Source organism: Helicoverpa zea, chromosome 2 (genome assembly GCF_022581195.2).
Source record: "Helicoverpa zea isolate HzStark_Cry1AcR chromosome 2, ilHelZeax1.1, whole genome shotgun sequence".
Lineage (NCBI taxonomy): Eukaryota > Metazoa > Arthropoda > Insecta > Lepidoptera > Noctuidae > Helicoverpa > Helicoverpa zea.
In genome coordinates, this window is record NC_061453.1 from 13,813,394 (window position 1) to 13,832,792 (window position 19,399).

At 35.0% G+C, this 19,399-nt stretch overlaps 2 protein-coding genes across 2 annotated transcripts; both read left to right on the forward strand.

The window, feature by feature from the left end:
• The first annotated feature begins 9,913 nt into the window (after positions 1-9,913).
• LOC124641736 lies at positions 9,914-14,947 on the forward strand. The gene is made up of 2 exons (XM_047179906.1): positions 9,914-10,938; positions 14,892-14,947. The coding sequence occupies exons 1-2, from the start codon at positions 10,548-10,550 to the stop codon at positions 14,912-14,914; spliced, it is 414 nt and encodes a 137-aa protein (XP_047035862.1). The 5' UTR covers positions 9,914-10,547; the 3' UTR covers positions 14,915-14,947.
• On the forward strand, positions 12,188-14,696 carry LOC124641726. The gene is made up of 2 exons (XM_047179896.1): positions 12,188-13,248; positions 14,634-14,696. The coding sequence occupies exons 1-2, from the start codon at positions 12,188-12,190 to the stop codon at positions 14,665-14,667; spliced, it is 1,095 nt and encodes a 364-aa protein (XP_047035852.1). The 3' UTR covers positions 14,668-14,696.
• Positions 14,948-19,399: the final 4,452 nt, after the last annotated feature.

Genomic DNA, 19,399 nt, shown 5'->3' on the forward strand with positions numbered 1-19,399 from the left:
GACTGAACTTTGTTAAAGATAGAAGACAGGACGCCTATGTTCTCCGCGTAGGAGTCGCGAGGTTGAAAAGTTAAATCATCGTCAGTATCAGCATCGATATAATGTGTACCGCAAGTCACTAGTTCACGTCCGTATACAAGAAATGAGGGTGTGTAGCCAGTAACTTCATTTACGGAACAATTCACAGCGAATTGTATTTTAGGTACTAGTAGATCCCAAATACGTTGATCGTTAGAGATGAACGTGGAAATGGCGGTCATTATAGTTTTGTTATAACGTTCAACAGTGTTTACATGTGGTGAATATTTAGGCGTAAAATGCAACTTAGGTACTTTATATTTATCCAACATTTGTTTTAGCGTGGTACTTACAAATTGTTTACCATTATCCAATATTACCGTGGAAGGAATGCCATGTATTAGAAATACCTGTTCCTCCAGTATTCTGGTAACAATTTCAGCGGTAGCGCGCTTGATTGGAAATAGTAAGCAATACTTACTAAAACAACAAGTGACGACTAGAATAAAGGTGTTTAGTTTCCTAGTAGGAGGTAGGGGTCCTACTAGGTCCACGCTAATAACTTGAAAAGGTCTCGTACAATGTTTAGGTCTACCCATTTCACCTAGAATCGCGTGATTTTGGTGTTTGTGCGCGATGCAAGTATCACAAGAAGTAACAGCTTTTACAACGTCAGCATGCATACCAGGCCAGAAATAACTGAGACTTAAACGTTTAAAAGTTTTAAAAATACCAAAATGACCAGCTGTTGGGTCCGAGTGGTTTTCGAGTACAATAGCTTGTCTTGACTCAGCAGGAATTACTTCTTTCCACTCGAACTCTTTATGTAAAGGGTTATTAGTTTTTGAATAACGGAATAATCTATTGTTTTTAATTAGGTAATTAGGAAATGATGTAGGAGAATTTTGACAACCATGAAATATATTTAAGTACCACTGATCATTAGTGTTAGGTAGGACATTGTTAGAATGTATAGCTGAAATTTTACATGAACGTGACAATGCATCAGGGATTACATTATCAACGCCACGCCTGTGTTTAATTTCAAAATTAAAAGCTGATAGACGGACACCCCAGCGAGCTAACCGTCCAGTTGGGTTGCTTAGATTTAGAAACCACTTGAGAGCTGAATGGTCAGTATAGACGACAAACTTCATACCATTATCCAGATAGCATCTCCAGTGTTCCAAAGCTACTAAAACAGCCAAAGCTTCACGCTCCGTAATGCTATAGTTCCTTTCAGGTCCAGTCAAAGTTCTACTATAGTAGGCAATAGGGTGTTCTACTCCTTCTATGGTTTGGGTTAGCATACCTCCAACACCATAGTCGCTAGCATCCGTATGTACTTGAAAGGGAAGGTCAAAATTAGGGCAAGATAGAATAGGGGCAGAGACTAGTAATTCTCTTAATTTATTAAAAGATTCTTCGGCTTGGGTAGTCCAAGCAAAAGGATTAGATTTTTTATTTGTCGAAGTTAATTTATTTAACGGACCAGCAATTGAGCTAAAATTAGGGACAAACTTCCGGTACCACGAAGCTATACCCAGAAATCGTTTAACTTCTTTTTTATTTGTAGGTGTAGGGTAATTAACAATAGTCTCAATTTTAGAAGGATCAACATGAAGACCTTTAGAGTTGACTACATAGCCAAGATATTTAAGCTCATTACGAAAGAAAACAGATTTTTCAAAGTTTATAGTTAAATTCGCCATTTTTATTTTTTTATGAACTTTCAGGAGAAGAGAAATATGAGATTCAAAATCAGAACTAGCTACTACAATATCATCTATGTAAACAAATACAGAGTTTTCAAATTCAGGTCCATAGAACAAAGTATCAACGAGTCTTTGTTGTGTAGCCGGTGAATTTGTCAACCCGAATGGCATAGTGACAAATCTGTAGGTACCACGATGCGGAATGTAGAACGCAGTCTTGTTACGGTCAGCTTCAGAAATAGGTATCTGCCAAAACGCTCTAGATAGGTCTATACTACTTAGGTATTTAGCATTTTTCAGGTTGTCTAGAATTTCAGATATGTAGGGTAACTTGTAGGCATCCTTTTTAGTCACAGAGTTTAGTTTTCTGCTATCTAGACAGAACCTAAGCTTGCCATCTTTTTTAGGTATGAGCAAGACAGGAGAAGACCAAGGACTCTCACATTCTTCAACCACACCTAGCGCTAGCATTTCATCTAGTTCTTCAGATAAAATACGTTGCTTCTCTGGAGAAACGCGGTAATATCTTTGCCTAATAGGTAAAGAATCTCCAGTGTCAATGCGATGCATAACTAGATTAGTTCTACCCAAACCACACTTTTCAGTAGAAATATTTTTAAACTGATCGATAATGTTATCAGCTGTAACACGTTGACCTTCAGTAAGTTCATTATAGGAACGTAACATACCATTAGCTTCCGAGACTGTGTTTACATTAGTAGGGCAATTAGATAAACTGTGTAGTGAAATAGATTTAGAAAATTTTGGAAAGAGATTAAATTTTGTCCAAAAATCGACACCGAGAATAAGATTGGTTTTTATAGTAGGTATAACATAAGCTTTTAAAATATGAAACTGATTTTCAAATGTTACGGGTAAATTAACATAACCAATAGTAGGTAATTTTCCGCCTCCTGCAGCAGTAAAGGTTTTAAGGTCTTTATGAATAGCCAGTCCAATAGATTTTAGATAGTCATGACAATTGTTGCCTAGAATAGTTGCTGCTGAGCCAGAGTCCAGTAATCCACACAATGTAATATTACCTACCAGGACAGTTGCGTAGGGACGTATATCATCTATAGGTTTTTTATCGAAGATTGTTGTAACAAAATAGCTTGAAAAGAATGTTTTAATAGTTAATAGCCAATTTTGCCAATCGTTTTCATCAAAATTTTTAGAGTTTTTAGTTTTAGTTTTGTCATTTATATTACAACAATCTTCAGTAGTTAGTTTTTTGAATTAGATTTAGAGTGACAGTTAGGGCAATTAGGATATTTAACATCTTTAGTTCCACATTTAAAACAAATAGGGTACCTGTTAGCTTTACATTGACTTAAGGGATGATCAGAGTTACGACAACGTGGACAGAAAACAGTTTTTATATTTGAACTAGCCTGTGCTATAGCAGCTACACTAGTGTTTGGTTTTTTATTGAAATTATAAGAATTATTATTAAAATGTTGATTTTTAAAATTAGTTTTAGTGTAAGATGAATTATTATCGGGATTGTTATTATATTTATTATTATATCTATGTTGATTGTAGAATTTAGGTTTATTTAAATTAGGTTCATTAAATTTTGAGAAGGCAAGATCTGGAGCTAGGGTTTCACCCGTAATTCTAGGAGGTTCTTTAAACTGAGAAGTTAAGGACTGAATTCTTTCAAAGTTCCTGCAGATTGTTTTTAAGCTGTCAATAGAATTTATAGTTGATGAATTAGAAGCCAACACACTAGCATAACAAGGTCGAATATTATGTAGAAGGATCTCTAGTTTTTCTTGTTCTGATATATCTTTACTAAGCCTGGAGAATAATTCTTTCATTTTAGCAAAGTAGATTGTGATTGTCTCAGTATCACCTTGAGTGCGCTGCCGAATCTCAGACAGAAGTCGGTAGTCATAGTCAAAGTGACTAAAATCCTGAACCAGTACAGCCACCAGTTCCTCCCACGTAGACACAGAGGTTCTGATGCTACGGTACCAATGTAACGCGTCACCCGTAAATATTTCCGTAGCGTAAGCTAACAATTTAGAAGAAGATATATTCCTAGCCGTGCTGTATTCTCTCACTCTCTGTATAAAGGCGTGAACGCAAGACTTACCATTATACTTAAGTTTTTGTAAATCACTAATATGTGAACGGTCACAATGTATCGATACGTTAGGTGGAACATCACTAGATGCAATTGAATGAACAACTTCTGCTACAGGCTCACAGCTAGTAGGATTAGCAGATTTATTTAAAGCGTCTAATTTTGCCGAAAGTGCAGTAATATGTTTTGTTAGTGATTTTATTTTGTCCGCATATTTAGAATCCGAACCATCTAAACGTTTTATACGGTGATATAGGTGATTGCATAAGGCCCTAGTACGTTCGAAAAGATTATTATCAAACTTATCCTCAAGAGTCTTAACGCGTGATAATAGCTCGCTTAAAGATGTGCTAGCACCCGAAATATCAACGTCCGGTTCTATGCCCGATTCGCAAATATCCGAAGTAGGAATAATAGGTGTAAGTTTATTAATTTGTTTACGGAGTTCAAGTACCGTTGACGCAGGTTCCTCGCCTCTAATTAGCACCTCGTACACTAACTCATTTTTGTTAAGCAAAAAGAATTTAATAGGGTAAGTTTCCATGACGCTTACAGTGCAGAAATTAAGAAAATGAAAACAGAAATAGATAACTTACTATTAGATAATGAAATGATAATGAAATGAAGATGAAATGGTGTTCTTTACAACTAGAAGTAACTACTACCTTTTATTACGATGGGGTGATGAAAAATGAATACCCAAATAAAAAATTAAATGAGAAGAAAATAAAAAAAATAAGTGGGTAGGTGAAAAACAAAAAAAAAATGAAAATGATAGAAATGAAAGGAAGAAAAATGTGCGAACTGTTACGTATAACAATATTAATAAGATGAAATCATGTATAAAGTAGCTTTAGTCACTAATTTACAATAAAATTTAGAATTTGCAGTTAACATTAAATGTAGTTTTATTGCTATTGAACTCAAAATAATTCTTTAAAATAATAACCGTTATAAATATGTTTGCCAAAAGTAACGTGTACAATACGCAACAGTTAACAAATAACATAAAACAGAAAGAAAAAACAGAAACACAAAGAGCACAGTATAATATTATGACAAAGTACGTACCAGTTCGCCGAGTCACCGTCTCGTTCACAATAACTTGTAGGTAGGTGATTATTTAGCAGCTGACCAATAGTCTAGAATCTAGACGTGATTAGGCAACAGAAACCACGGTAAGGGCGCCACTGCGGCCGTTGGTATGCTGGTAGTCAGGCTGGCCGACAGGTAGGTGGGTAGGGGTCCAAATAAAGTACACAATTTGGTAGAAATTGAGACTTTATTTAAGCCAACTTCTGTTGCCCTAACCACGAATAGATCTCGAGGTAGAAGGTACACTGGGAACACTGGCCTGAACCGTGGTGTAGCTCCGACGACGGCCCAGCTCCTTCCCAGGTTGCACTTCCAGGTCTCCAGCAGGACCCAGGTAGTTCCAGACAGGATCAGGTCTGGTCTTTCACTCGCCGCCAGGTAGAACGTTGCGTAGCGAGGGTTTAAAGTAGAATGTAAAAACTCGAACGTAGAAAATCCAACGTAGAAATCCAACGTAGAAATAAATCCTGGAAGCGCAGAGACAAGGCTAGCATTAGCAGAGCTTGGGCCACGTTGCCTGGTCCAAAGGTCACAGTGTCCCAGCAAACAAAGTGAACAAAGAACAGCTGCTTTAGATAGAAATTTAGCAAGAAGAACACCTTACAATAGAACATAAGCAATGCATGGAAACTTACCCCAGCGGGATTTCCGATTATAATTTGTCTAGCACAAATAAGTAGAAATTAGACAGGTACGCAATACTGAAGGTCAAGTAAAAAAAACGTGTGACACAGCCGTCACGTCTGATGCAATTTGGTCGTCTGCCGTGTCTCCGGCCCGAATGCACTCGAGGCACCACCGTCGCGCGCAGCGAAACCAGTTCACCCGTTTAGAGATGCGTAGGCGCAATAGTTACGAGGACCTTTGTGTAAATAATTAATATTGGGTTCCGTATATGAATTATGTTAATTTTAATATATTATATTTTTTTTTATTTCATTTATTTTAGTTTACTTTAGGTGTTTTATTAATTTTAGAATAATCTATTGTAATTATTTGTATTTTTTTTTTAATTTCTAACCTATTCTTAGAGCTAGGAAAGTACAACGTTACATATGGTCATTGGTGAACGGCTTTGACCATAGCTAATTATAGAATTTTGTGAAGCACGTCAAGTGTCACTTCCATTCACATTCGTTCAGAATGTTGTTATGTTAGTTAGTTTTTTCTATTTATATTTAGTATGTTTTTATAGCAGTATATTATATTTTATAAATATATATTACACACTTAGTATGTATATACTTAGTTAAGGTTACACACCGATTGACGTCACATGTTAGTGTTGGCCATCGCTGAAAACCAGCGCCGCAACTCTGTCTCGCATAGGGTCGCTGCATATGCTGAGCGAGGGCCATTTCGCGTGATCGTGACGCATATTTTCCTTTTCCCATTCTCTTTTTTTTTTCGTTTTCATTCCTGTTTTGTTTTATTTTTGTGAGCTTTTATATGTATTCGTTTTTGTGTGTGCGTCACGAACGCGAATAAACGTTTTGATTTGATTTGATTTGATTTAATCATATTACTAATGTAAACACTGTAAAAAGCCGTAAAAAGGTCTAAATTAACCATTTACACCTCTTGTCAATTCTCTAAAGAAAATTCAGGTCAAATCTGTGAAGAAAATCTAATATGTTCAGAGTAGGCCGTCTAAGTTAGTTAAAAGCCTAAGACAAGTCACATTATCGGTGACAAAGTTCCAACTATGTAGGCATTAAAGGCACTGAAAAGACTAAAGTACCAATAAAATGGCTTATCGCATACCTAGTAAAACCAGATAGTGTGAACAAAAATGTACTTTAAAATGTTATTATCTGTGCTTCTAAAGTTACACTATAGATAGAGCCTAATGTGTGTAAACAATATAATATAACTTGTTTTCCATGGTTTTACCCGCGTCCCGGGTGAACTTCTTTTCGTACATGGACAAAATACAAACAAACAACCTTTATTACTCGGATCGCATCAGAAATGAGGTAATCCGTCAGAGAACCAAGGTCATCGACATAGCCCACCGAATCAGCAAGCTGAAGTGGCAGTGGGCTGGCCATATTAGCCGAAGAACCGATAACCGTTGAGGTAAACGAGTTCTAGAGTGGAGACCACGCCTCGGCAAACGTAGTGTAGGACGTCCTCAGGCACGGTGGAGTGATGACTTGCGCAAGACGGCTGGCAGGAGCTGGATGCGAGAAGCTGAAAATCGATCTCAGTGGCGTGCACTTGGAGAGGCCTATGTCCAGCAGTGGACTGCGATAGGCTGATGATGAGTCTAGCTTCCCAACAGTGAAAGAATTTTTCAAATCGGTTCAGTAGTTTCCGAGATTTTATGGTACAAACCAACAAAAATATTCCTCTTTATTAGTAATGCGTAATAAATGATCTTTGTGCTTGAATATTTATGATGTTTTATTTGTCCTTCTCCATGTGAGAGGAGGCCTGTGCCCAGCAGTGGGACGATAAAAAGGCTGTAACAGTAACAGACCAAGACTATAACTTGTAGACGTGCCTTCAAATAGCCGGTTTCATAAAGTAATATATCGATCGATACGCTTTGCTATGGAATTCTGCCCGTTTTGCTAATATTCTATGTTCCGATATTTGTGTTTTCTAGGTTTCTTGAATACTATATTTATTTTTTAAACAAAACAATGAGATCAATTTTACTGTTACAATAGATATAGTTATTAAATAAATCAACATATGAATGTTGCCACTAGATATTAAAATCATCAGACACAATATTAGTATTAAAATATATTCTCCGAGCGTAAAAAACGCCCTACTATTATTTGTAAAAATAACAAAATATCGTTATTTTCTAACGATCTCATTAAAATTACAATACTCGAAAACTTTTGGCTATAAAATATTTAATTGCTGTTATAATAGTTCTTTCATTACTTAAGAGAAAGTAGTTAAATGTTTTTAATTACTTAAAGGCCCTGTTAAAACTTTTTGGTATATTATTGTAATATTTTAATTTGTAAGAACATTGCTAATTCTTTTCTAAAAACTACTTAAATGAAGTACTCATTATAATATTAAAAATATATTATATATAATAAATGAATACCCATATAAAAAAAATATTTTGTTACATAACAGGACATCGCTCCCTGGCTAAAACTGAGTTACTCTAAGTTTTTTATGTACTTCAATCGCTCATAACCAAAAATAGGTAGGTATATGCAAACCTGAAACGAGGTAAATGTGCTCTAACCTATTATATCAACTATATTTTTAATGGCATAAGATTTACTTTTCTTTAAGATATGTTTGGCTTTTGTAAAGTATTCCTTTTGAAACAACACATATAAAACACTAGAGGGATTTACCCATAAACATGTAAGCTTATTCTCTTCAACTAGAAGTGATTGACTAACACTGAAAAGTAATTTCCTTCTATCTCAAGGGGCCTTTCTTGAAGTCGACGTGAAAGCAATGTACTCTTTTTATTAGTGAAATAACCTTGGAATAAAGAGGTAACTCGTGACTGTATAAAGTAAATAAATTTTTGTCTAGATTTTTATCCTGAGAAATCGTTACTTTTTGTACGTGTAATTTTCTTGGTCATACTAGAAAGTCAAATATGTTTGTTATTTTTTCGCTCTCAAACGGCTGAACCAATTTTGTAAAATGTTGACATTGAAATAATATAGACTAGGTACCTCTTACTAATACTTTTTATCAGATTGCAAAAAGAAGTTCTATCGGGAGGCTGGTAAAAAAAACAAGTCTGAAATTTTAACCAGTAAATATAAAGGAGATGGCCAAATTTTCATAGAAAAAAAACCCAGAATCGACAGCAATGAAATGGTTACCAATAGGTTCTTTATGATAGACCTTTGATGGTGCCAAAAAATCCAGACTGAAATCCATGGGGTATAGGAGCTATTTCATATTATCGCAAAAATAGAATAATAGAATATATTATATTCAACATAATCTATTTTTTATGTTGATTTTAAAGATTATTAACATCAAGGGACATAAAAAAGCAAAGTAAACTAACATTATACAAGCCACTAGTAATAACCCCATAGTTTCAGAGTTGGCCTGGTGATTAAAAGGTCTTGTATTTAACCACTCCAGATACGATTAAGCACCGACCTTACCTACTTGGAGAGGTTTCGCAGTTCCATGCAACCTTCACAACTGGCTATGAAATGTTTTTGGAGAAATTGTCTTTGAAAATCGCGCCATGTGACATTGTCAAATATAACAAATGACTTAGCAATGTAAAAGGGTCCAATCACGAGTCTGCATTCAACTTCTAACGAACATCAAACAGTAAAAGTAAACTTTTTTGTGAACTAAAATCTTGATCGAAAAAACGTTATAAGTTTTTAGATGATTTGAAATACTTTTTAAAATCCACAAATTATACTGAATCCAATCATACATATGAAGTTCCTGTCGACTCTGGGTGTTTTTTTGGCCATCTCCTTTATAATGTCAGAATATCAATACATCGAAATAATGTTCTGGAAAATAAACGATTTTAAGACCCTTTTTAGAGACAAGGTTGTGTCGCACGACAAAAGAAAACGTCATGATATAAATAAAAGCAATTAACGGTATGTAATAGCTATCACCCCTAACTAAGACAAGAAAGTCTCAACAATGACCCCATAATAGAAAAAGTGGTCATGTTCTAAAGCCCAGAACAAGGAACAAGTACCTAATGAATAATTTTCAAAGTAATTATCTCTAACAGAAGAGTAAAAGTATTAAAACATCTTTTCCCAACTTGATTGCTCAATTTTACAGTGGGAAAAAATTAAATAATTTTGTTCGAGGTAAAATTTTATTAAGCCTGATTACTTTCCACCACAAAGGGCGTAAAAACGGCTAAGGTGTAATGAAAACCTAAAAAGAGCATGAGAAGTGAATAATATATTTTTTGATTAAAACTAAAATATCTGTCTACCTCTCTGGTAGAGATTTTTATTTAGGTTCTCTGGTATTTATTAGTATTTATTAGTAGATAATTAGCTAAATCGCCCTAAAAAGTTGATAATTTAATAGTAATAGTCGTAAATATAGTGTACAAATGTTTGTGACGTTATTGCAAAAGGATAACTCGTAAAAATCTACACAACACGGAGGCGGTCAGCTGTCAACCGCTCAGTTCAAATAAATCGGATTTTAACGGGAAGTATCTCTCTATTATAACTGTAACACGCTTTATTATACTAATTCTCTGGCAGTAGATTATGTTATTTACTTTAAAAGTGAGAATAACGAAAAAAAAATAAAAATTAATATCAATTTTGTAACCTACCTTATCTTAGAAAATTAAAAATTAAAATCAAATAAAACTAAAGAAGTCCCAATACATTCTTGATTTTCATATAAGTTACATGTTCCTTTAACAGTAACTTCTGTTACATTACACATTAAAGGCAAATTATAGATAATTTATGTTAACAAAATCTATACTTAGCTACATTTCAATTTTGTACTTAATTTTCTATTAATTAAATCAAACTGTTCTATGCTATATAATCTTGAAACTACTAAATTCATATTTTAAATAATCCAACACCTAAACCTATTACCTAAAACTATTCTTTTCTGTCTTTCTCATCTTGTTTACTCCACGCTTTCAGTAAATACCTGACACCATGTTCGTTATGACAAGGAAGGCCACTGCCAAGGACATGGAGGTGAAACTGAAGTTAGCCCTGGAAAAGCTCAAAACATCCGAAGAGCTCTGTCAACAACTGTTAAGGGAACGTGATGACAGCGAGGAAGAAATTCAGAAAATAATTAGTAAAAACTCTGAATTGAAGTCTCAACTTGCAGAATTACACATCCAATATATGGATGTGCTGGATCAGCGGGATAGGTTACAGGATTTTGTAGGTTCTTTTAGTGAATGTAGTGATGCTCATGAGAGGGCTTTGAGTCGCATTAAGGTACTGGAGACAAGCTTAAATGATGCTCACAAGTCAATAATATGCTTCAAGCAAACCCAACAACAACAGGAAAGTGATGACACTCACCGCCTTTTCAGTGAGCTTGTTACTTCAAATCCACCTCATATTAATAATTTGAGTCACAAAAAGATTAAAAAATACATAAGAATAAACAAATTGATACAAAAAATTAAGAAAGTGTGTCATAAACAAAAATCCACACATAAATTAAATAATTTACTTAAAACTAAAGTTGAATTAAAAAATCAGTTAAATTTGTGCACTAACCAACTTTTACAAAGTAGGCTAATGTATGACCAAGACACACTAGTTCTGCAACAGGAAATGCTTGAACTGCAACGCGAATTAACAAAAATTACACACAAATATGAGACAGCCCAATATCAAGTAAAGGCACATATTTTGGCTACCGATGAGCTGCTCCAGTTAGGTAGTGAAAATATGGACCGTCTTGATTCTCTTAAAAATAAATATACCAACTGTACTTGTTCACAACCAGCAGTACAAGCTGTCCCAGAGTTAACATCGCCTAGTACTATGCAGTCAGCAGTGAGCAGTGACATAATACCACCTGTTGTCAATGTTCAGTGCAATATTCCACCATCAAGCATTTCGTATAATAATAATTCGGAAAATCAAAACAATATATCACAAATATTTTCTGATAGATTTGGTCTTGGTTTTGGTAAATTAATCTCTCAATATTGTAAAAGTAAAATAATAAACAATTGTTCACCCGGTGCCAGCTACAATGAAATAATAGAAACAATTAAATTGACAAACCTTAATACCACTTCAACTGCCATTATGCTATTTGGAGATAGTCTAGCAGTCAATAAACAAAATATAATAGATTGTGTTGAATTAATGATAAAATTAAATAATACAACAAATTGCAAGTTTATCATCTGTGCCTTACCATATTCTAAAAATTTTACTATAGAACAAAATCAGTACATATTTAATTTAAATCTATTAATGTACAATATAACCAGGCAATACAATAATAGAATAATGTACTTTGATACAAATAAATTTATAAATAATTTTGTAGTGACAAATGATACAATGTATCTTAGTTTTTATTATAAACGACAAATTGCTATATTGATAGCAAATAATATACAAATTGACCCGGGTTCTACTACGGTAACCTCTTCTTTTAATAATATTAGTAGTTCTACTAATACAACTATTGATACACCTGATAGTTTAAACTACATGGTGCGACAAAGGGTGGGCCACATCAACTGAATGTTGTACATCAAAACATTCAGGGCCTTTCCGGCAAATATTTAGAATTAAGTCTATTCATTGAACATTATATGGTACAAGTTATGTGCATAACTGAGCACTGGCACAGAAATAGTGAAATAATATTCCTTAATAACAGTAATTATACAGTACAAAGTTCATTCGTTAGAAAGGAAGCCATCCATGGTGGCTCTCTTATAATTGTAACTAATAATTTAAAATGTAAGGAACGTTCAGATATAGTAAAATTATCAGTCGAGCGCAATGTAGAATTATCATGTGTTGAACTGGAACAGTTTGTTATAATTTGTGTATACAGGCCTCCTTCAGGTGATTTTAACACTTTTGAATCAGTAATGGAAAATTCTCTCTCTAAACTTAATTCCACTAGTAAATCACTTTTAGTTTGCGGTGACTTCAATGTTAATATTTTAGAATCATCTTCTTTGACTACAAGGTTGCTAAACTTATTTAAATCATTTAACTTAGTAAATTTATTTCTAGAACCAACTCGAATTACGGCAACCTCGTCAACCTGTTTAGATAATATATTTACTAATTGTAGCGCCACAGAGACTCTGATTACCAATGGCCTAACTTCCGATCATTGTGGTCAACTGGCGCGGTTTCCTGATAAAAAGAATAAAATCAAGCGGGAAATAACATGTCGGCCCTTAACAACCAGTCGTTTTAATAGTTTTAAAAATAATATTAACGCGAAACTAGACAGTGAAATATTAAATAAAAACAATCCCCATTTAATGTACGGTTGTACTAGTTTTAAAACCAAAACGCTCGTACTAAAAGAAACGGCTAACTTCAATGAGTGGGCTACCCCCGGCATTTACAAGAGTAGAGCTAAGCTGTATGAGTTGTATGAAATGAAAAATTATAATTTTGATGAAAATTTTATTAGATTTGTTAGGAATTATTCTAAATTGTTTAAAAAAGTTTGTCATGCGGCAAAATCAATGTATTTCAGTAATAAAATTAAGAATAGTAAGAGTATAATAAAAGCGACGTGGAATATTATAAATAGCGAGACCGGGAAAATCAAACAGCGTGATAATCAGTATAAAATCATTAATGAGAATCAAGTTTATGAGAAAGATTCTGATGTAGCTCGCGAATTTAACACATTCTTCTCTAATATTCCAATCAAGACCACTAGCGGCTTAGACTCCTCTGCCACCAACGCCGAAAAACTTTTACGTAGTAGTGTTAGTCAATGTGAAGCCACATTTACCTTTAGTTATATTTCACCTTATGACATAGTAAGAACCTTCAAGTCATTAAATTCAAAAAAGACAGGTGATTTATGGGGTATCTCTGTTAAAGTCTTAAACTGTATTATTGACGATATTGCGCCCTATTTAGCTCGTATATTTAATGAGTGCATTGACTCAGGTACCTTTCCTGAACTTATGAAATACAGTAAAGTTATACCTCTCTTTAAATCCGGGAGCAAGAACGATCTAGGTAACTTTAGACCGATCTCAATTCTGCCCGCGTTGAGCAAAATTTTTGAAAAGCTAATTTTAAATCAACTCCTCCGGCATTTTAATTCATACAATATTTTACATGCGGAACAATACGGTTTTACAAAGGGTCGCTCCACAACGGATGCCGGAGTTGCTCTACTGAAACATATATTCAGTGCGTGGGAGAAGTCACAGAATGCTATCGGGGTGTTCTGTGATCTTTCCAAGGCGTTCGACTGCGTCCAACATGAAACGCTTACCCAGAAGCTAAAGTACTATGGTATTAGAGACAGCGCACTTAGTGTTATTAGCTCATATTTAAGCGGTAGAATGCAATGTGTTGACGTTAATGGTGTCAAATCTTCCAATCTACCCGTTCGTTTGGGCGTACCGCAAGGGTCGATTTTAGGTCCATTTTTGTTTCTTGTATACATTAATGACTTGCCATATTATTTAAAATCATTGTGTGATGTAGTATTGTTTGCTGATGACACGTCTCTAATTTTTAAAGTTGATAGGAATAGAGTAGATTTTGATGACGTGAATTCTTGTCTTTCACTAGTAACGCAATGGTTTACAGCCAATAATTTAGTTTTGAATACGAAGAAAACAAAATGTATTAAATTTGCTTTGCCCAATGTAAAAAATCTCGGTCCCGGTGTAATTTTGAACAATGAGGAACTTGAAACGGTACATGCTACGACTTTTCTAGGGATAACAGTAGACTCCAAAATTCAATGGGGTGAGCATATAACTGGCATCACGGGTAAATTAAGCTCTGCTGCGTACGCTGTCAGGAAAGTAAGAGCTCTCACCGATGTAGCCACGGCGCGTTTAGTGTACTTTAGCTATTTTCACTGCATCATGTCCTACGGAATTCTTATGTGGGGCAATGCTGCCGATATCGAGAATGTTTTCGTACTACAGAAGCGCGCTGTCCGTGCTATATACAAACTTGGTGCTAGAGTCTCCCTTAGGGAAAGGTTTAAGGATATTGGTATTCTGACTGTGGCGTCTCAATACATTTATGCCAATATAATATACGTAAGGCAAAACCTAGATTCATATAGTAAAAACAGCGACGTACATCATTTTAATACTAGAAATAAACACAAGTTAACCGCACCTAATTATCGTTTACATAAGGTACACGGTTCATTTGTGGGGCTTTGTGTACGCATTTATAACAGAATTCCGGTTCATCTGTTGGAATTAACGGACAGTTCTTTTAAAAATAAAATTAAAGAAATTCTTGTTAAAAAGGCATATTATAATGTTAATGATTATTTCACAGATAAACGCAGATGGCAGCTCTGAAGTGGAACAAAAGTGCTTTATTTTATTTTGTATTATTCGGTGTTTTAAATTAATAATAAATAAAATTGAATTGTATAACTGTAAAATAAATTAATAATAATTAAATTGTAATAGACAGCTGTGTTGCTGGGAAGTTTGTTCTTCACCGCTTCTTCTTTCCAGCCATAACACTAGGAAGTGGTGAAAGGGGGGCGTTTTGGGGGTGCTGTCATTCTTGTAAAATTTTGACGTTAAAAAGTGCTAATCGTATTAGCCTATTTTAATAAATGATTTTGACTTTGACTTTGACTATTTAGATCCCAGTTTATTTTTGAGGTGAATAGTTAATTGTGATTTCGTGATTTTGTACTATGAGTTGCGTTAGTAAATATTGACTACCGCCTGTTTTATTTTGATTATAAGTACGTACCTATACTAATTTATAACTGACTCCACAAAAAGACGCAGGCTATCTATCGATTCGGATGTTTATGTAATTTTTAGTGACATGTTCTCCGAGGTGAAGAATACAATTTTCTATTTTAAAGAAAAAATAAAATATTCTTTTTTAGAGAAAACAGTCAAAACGACTCCGAAAAGTTAATGCAATCAAGAATTAGGTACTTTCTAAATAACAAAAAAAATCCAAGAATAACATCCACCAACGCCTAATTTACCCACACTTACATAACAACAACAAAAAAAAACCTTAAACCATTTAAGAAGCCATGTTAGTCATAATTCCGCACACATGTTTAACCATTCCGAGAATTAGAAATGAAAATACGCGAGCGTACATACGGACGTGCTCGCAACAATAACCGAATATAATTTGTTCAGCGTTTATTCCGACAGGTAAATTTATGTGTTTACATTATTCATAACGATAAATAAGCTTACATTTTGGAATTTCGTATATGAGTTCTGTTATGCACGTTCGTCAAGCCATCTCGTTGTTGATTGCAATTTTGTTTAACGTTGTTCAGTTGGTTGTAACTTTGTTGATGATAGAAATAATCCACCGTATTATAAACGTTGTCTTAAAAATTACTGGATTTAGCACTAGTTCTGCTCCACCTTATTATAAACGTTGTCTTAAAAAGTACCGGCTTTGGCACTAGGTTTAAACCATCGTCTCGAACAAAGTTACTTTTTAAATCCACGTTTTGTATTTTATCTGTTTAATTAAATGACTTCTGGAAAAAAAGGTTCTCAATCTGGATGTTTACACTTTTTACTATGTTTTTTCGGGCATATCTCCGACGTTAACCAATCGATTTAGAAAGTTTTTTTTTGTTTAAAGGGTATCCCAATGGTCCTATTGTTATCATAAGAGATGTGGTTGTGAAAAATACAAGATGGTTTGAAATATGACATAAAAGCACAAATTCTAGATTCCTCGTGCTAAGGGGTTTACAAATATATCCCACATAATATGTTCCGCGTTTTTTAGAAAAACCATGACTCCGTTTTGTGACATCCAAAACATCCATTTGGACATTGCGTTTCATTCACCGTCCCAGCTCAGAGTTACATGCCATATATCCAAAATGGTCGCTGCGCCCTAGGGTGCGCTACATTTAACTAAACTTTGACGGGCGAGCAAAAAGAACTGGCGTGTTGGGAGCGAGAGTTTTGTTATACAACTAGAATCTGTGTGATGTTGGCGATTTTTTGTGGGGATCAATTTCTAGGATGGTAGCGGCTGAATAACAGCTACACGGGTCGATTGATCATGACGTTAAAACACGCTTGGCTAGGTCGGTCCGTGGGTAGCTGACCATATATAGTCAGAAGTGCTGCTCAGTATTTTGGAGGGAGTGTTAAATTGGTGGCTCCCAGCTATCAGCAGCACATCCTTGGCAATTATGAATTGTCAGAAGTCAGAAATTCTAACAACCAATCTGACCAAGTTGTGTGTGATCCAGGCAACTGGAGTGAGGATGACAGATAGATAATCAGACAAAATTATTGGTACTCAGCTTATATTACTTGTTGGTTGTAAATTGGGACCCTTGGGCTGTTACTGAGCTAAAAGCTATAATAATATATAATCACATAAATACACGATAAACTTTTCCTTTTCATCACCTACCCCTCAATCTTTGATTATAATTAATCCGCCCTTTAGATTCTCGACCACGGATGGATGTTATGGAAAAGTAAGAGCCATCTTAAGTTTATTTATTATTTAAATGTTTCGGAACATTTTCATGAACTTAAGCGAAGTTTTTAGCGACAAAGAATCATTTAAGTCGCTGCTGAGTGTTTTTGTTAAGGGGAAGCTGGTTGTCCCTAGTACTATTTGATAGTTACCTATTTCATTTTCTGTAGGTGTATTTTTGATTTCTTGCCTAAATTAATTTAGCGATTTTTGAATTAATCAATTTGATGCGTAATTTATTTTTTATCTCCTGAAGTAAAAGAGAAGACCTCTGTGTGATATTTGGAAAGAGTTTCCGCGGCTGTGGTATGAAAAGAGGTCCAGAAAGCACAATATGGGTTTTAGTTACACAGTTAGTTTAAAAGTCTGACAATGCTTCGTCAAAGCGGGACCCCTCCCGCTTTGACGAAGCATTGTCAGACTTCATCTGATGATTTTCTATCTGAAAACAGAACATGAGGCAGCATACAATAAAAAAATTCTTCTTCAATGTATACTAGAAGAGTTCACTTCAAACTACAGACAATATTTACCCGTTCCCCATGGTAGCATCCATAAATCCTTTGCGAAGCTAACTATTATTACTTCCGATACCTGGTCGTGGAGTGCCCGCAATTCAGACGCCGGAACCTTACGTGTCCTCCGCATACATCATCTTTCACGTTCCGGTGGTACATTAGTACACAGAGTAAGGAAAGATGGGCAGAGATGCCATAATGCAGGTAGGTCAGGCGCCTTCTTCTAGGTCAAATTCGTACGATGGGCATCAACAAATTGAGCAGTTACGAGTGAACTAATAAGATGGTCGGGTTTCTTTAAGATATCTGATAACGGTTTTTGGTATTACATTATAAGGTCCAAAGAAGGCGTATAAGGGTGAAAACAGTTACGTTCCTCGTCCGGTTTTTTTATTGGGAAAACATCAAGTGACATCTCCGCTGTGGGTTACCAGAGTGAGGATGTGACAGACTTTTACCACTTCATTATAAAACGTTCTTTTAAGAAGTACCCGCTTTAGTAATAGGTTTAGTTCACTAACTGTTCGGGACGGTGGTGGTTTAAACCTGGTGCAAAAGCTGGTACTTTTTTAAAATCACATTTTATTACAAGGTGGCTACTGACCAAAACCCATCATGTTCCTTCTTAGGCCTTTTTATATTCGTTCTCCTTGGGTCTATCTCAGAGACTTCGCCTTAAAGGACCATTTATTTACCGGCCTAAAACCGTTGACAATAGCATCGCATATTCATGACGCTATCCATTGTTGCCTTTATGAATAAGGAGGGAATTTATGCCTAAATAGTCAAGTTATCGAGACCAGTGGTTTTGTGATGGAGTTCGGGTTGCTTTTTAGTGGCTTTTCAGAGAGAGGAAAGAAGGAAGTGTTTTTACTTTATTTTTTGAGTGAAAAATAAGTTAAACTACAAAAATATTTAAAAATACGACAGTAAGACACGATGCAGTCTTTACTGATCATAATCATTATTTGCATCCACTCAAAAATAGGAATATTTTAAGGCTCAATGTCGCTGATTACCGATTAAGTGTCAGTTAGTTATCAGATAGTCAATGCTATCTGTCAGTTGGAGGCTGCTTATAACTTCTGCCAAATATTGCTTTTTGAGACCTGTTAAACCAGAAGTTATAGCTTATCTCTCAGATAAGGTTCTGATAGGCTAGGATAGGCTAGGATAGGCTAGGATCAGAGATTTTTTAGTAACAAGTGAAACTGGTCATAAGTCTTATTGGTATTTTCATGTCTTCTATTTTACATACGTATCTACCAGTCTAGGAACCCTTATTATTCCTAAAAAATACAAGTGGTTCCAGGCAGGTTAACATTTGTAACATTTCAGCACATCCCTCGTGTCAGGGTACTTGCTAAGCGAATTTCGGACAAGGGTTGTGACACTGAGTGTTATCTCGTGAGGTCTCTAGACTCGTGACACAGGAGTGGATAATTTGTGTCGGACACAAATAACGGTTCAGACTTACTGTGCGTGTCGTGGACAGCTGACGGTGTGACGGTGAATTCTGATGATGGTCATGATTTTGGTGAAAAGGTTATTTTTTGTATAAAAAAATAATAATAATAAGGCGCACAATATCTGATGCTTTTTTTGACAAAGAAATGCAACAGTATTTTATTTCATTCAAAAAAGCTTGATGAAGAATGTTGAAAATGAAATATATTTTTTTGTGTGATTTTTGATCATATTACAATATTCTTCTAGCAAAAATGTTCGGTTTAAAAAATAAAGAATTAAGTCCGGTATAAAATTCTTGGAAACATATTGAGAATCGTTTTAATGGGTTTTTGCTGACTGATCTCGTGCTTTTTT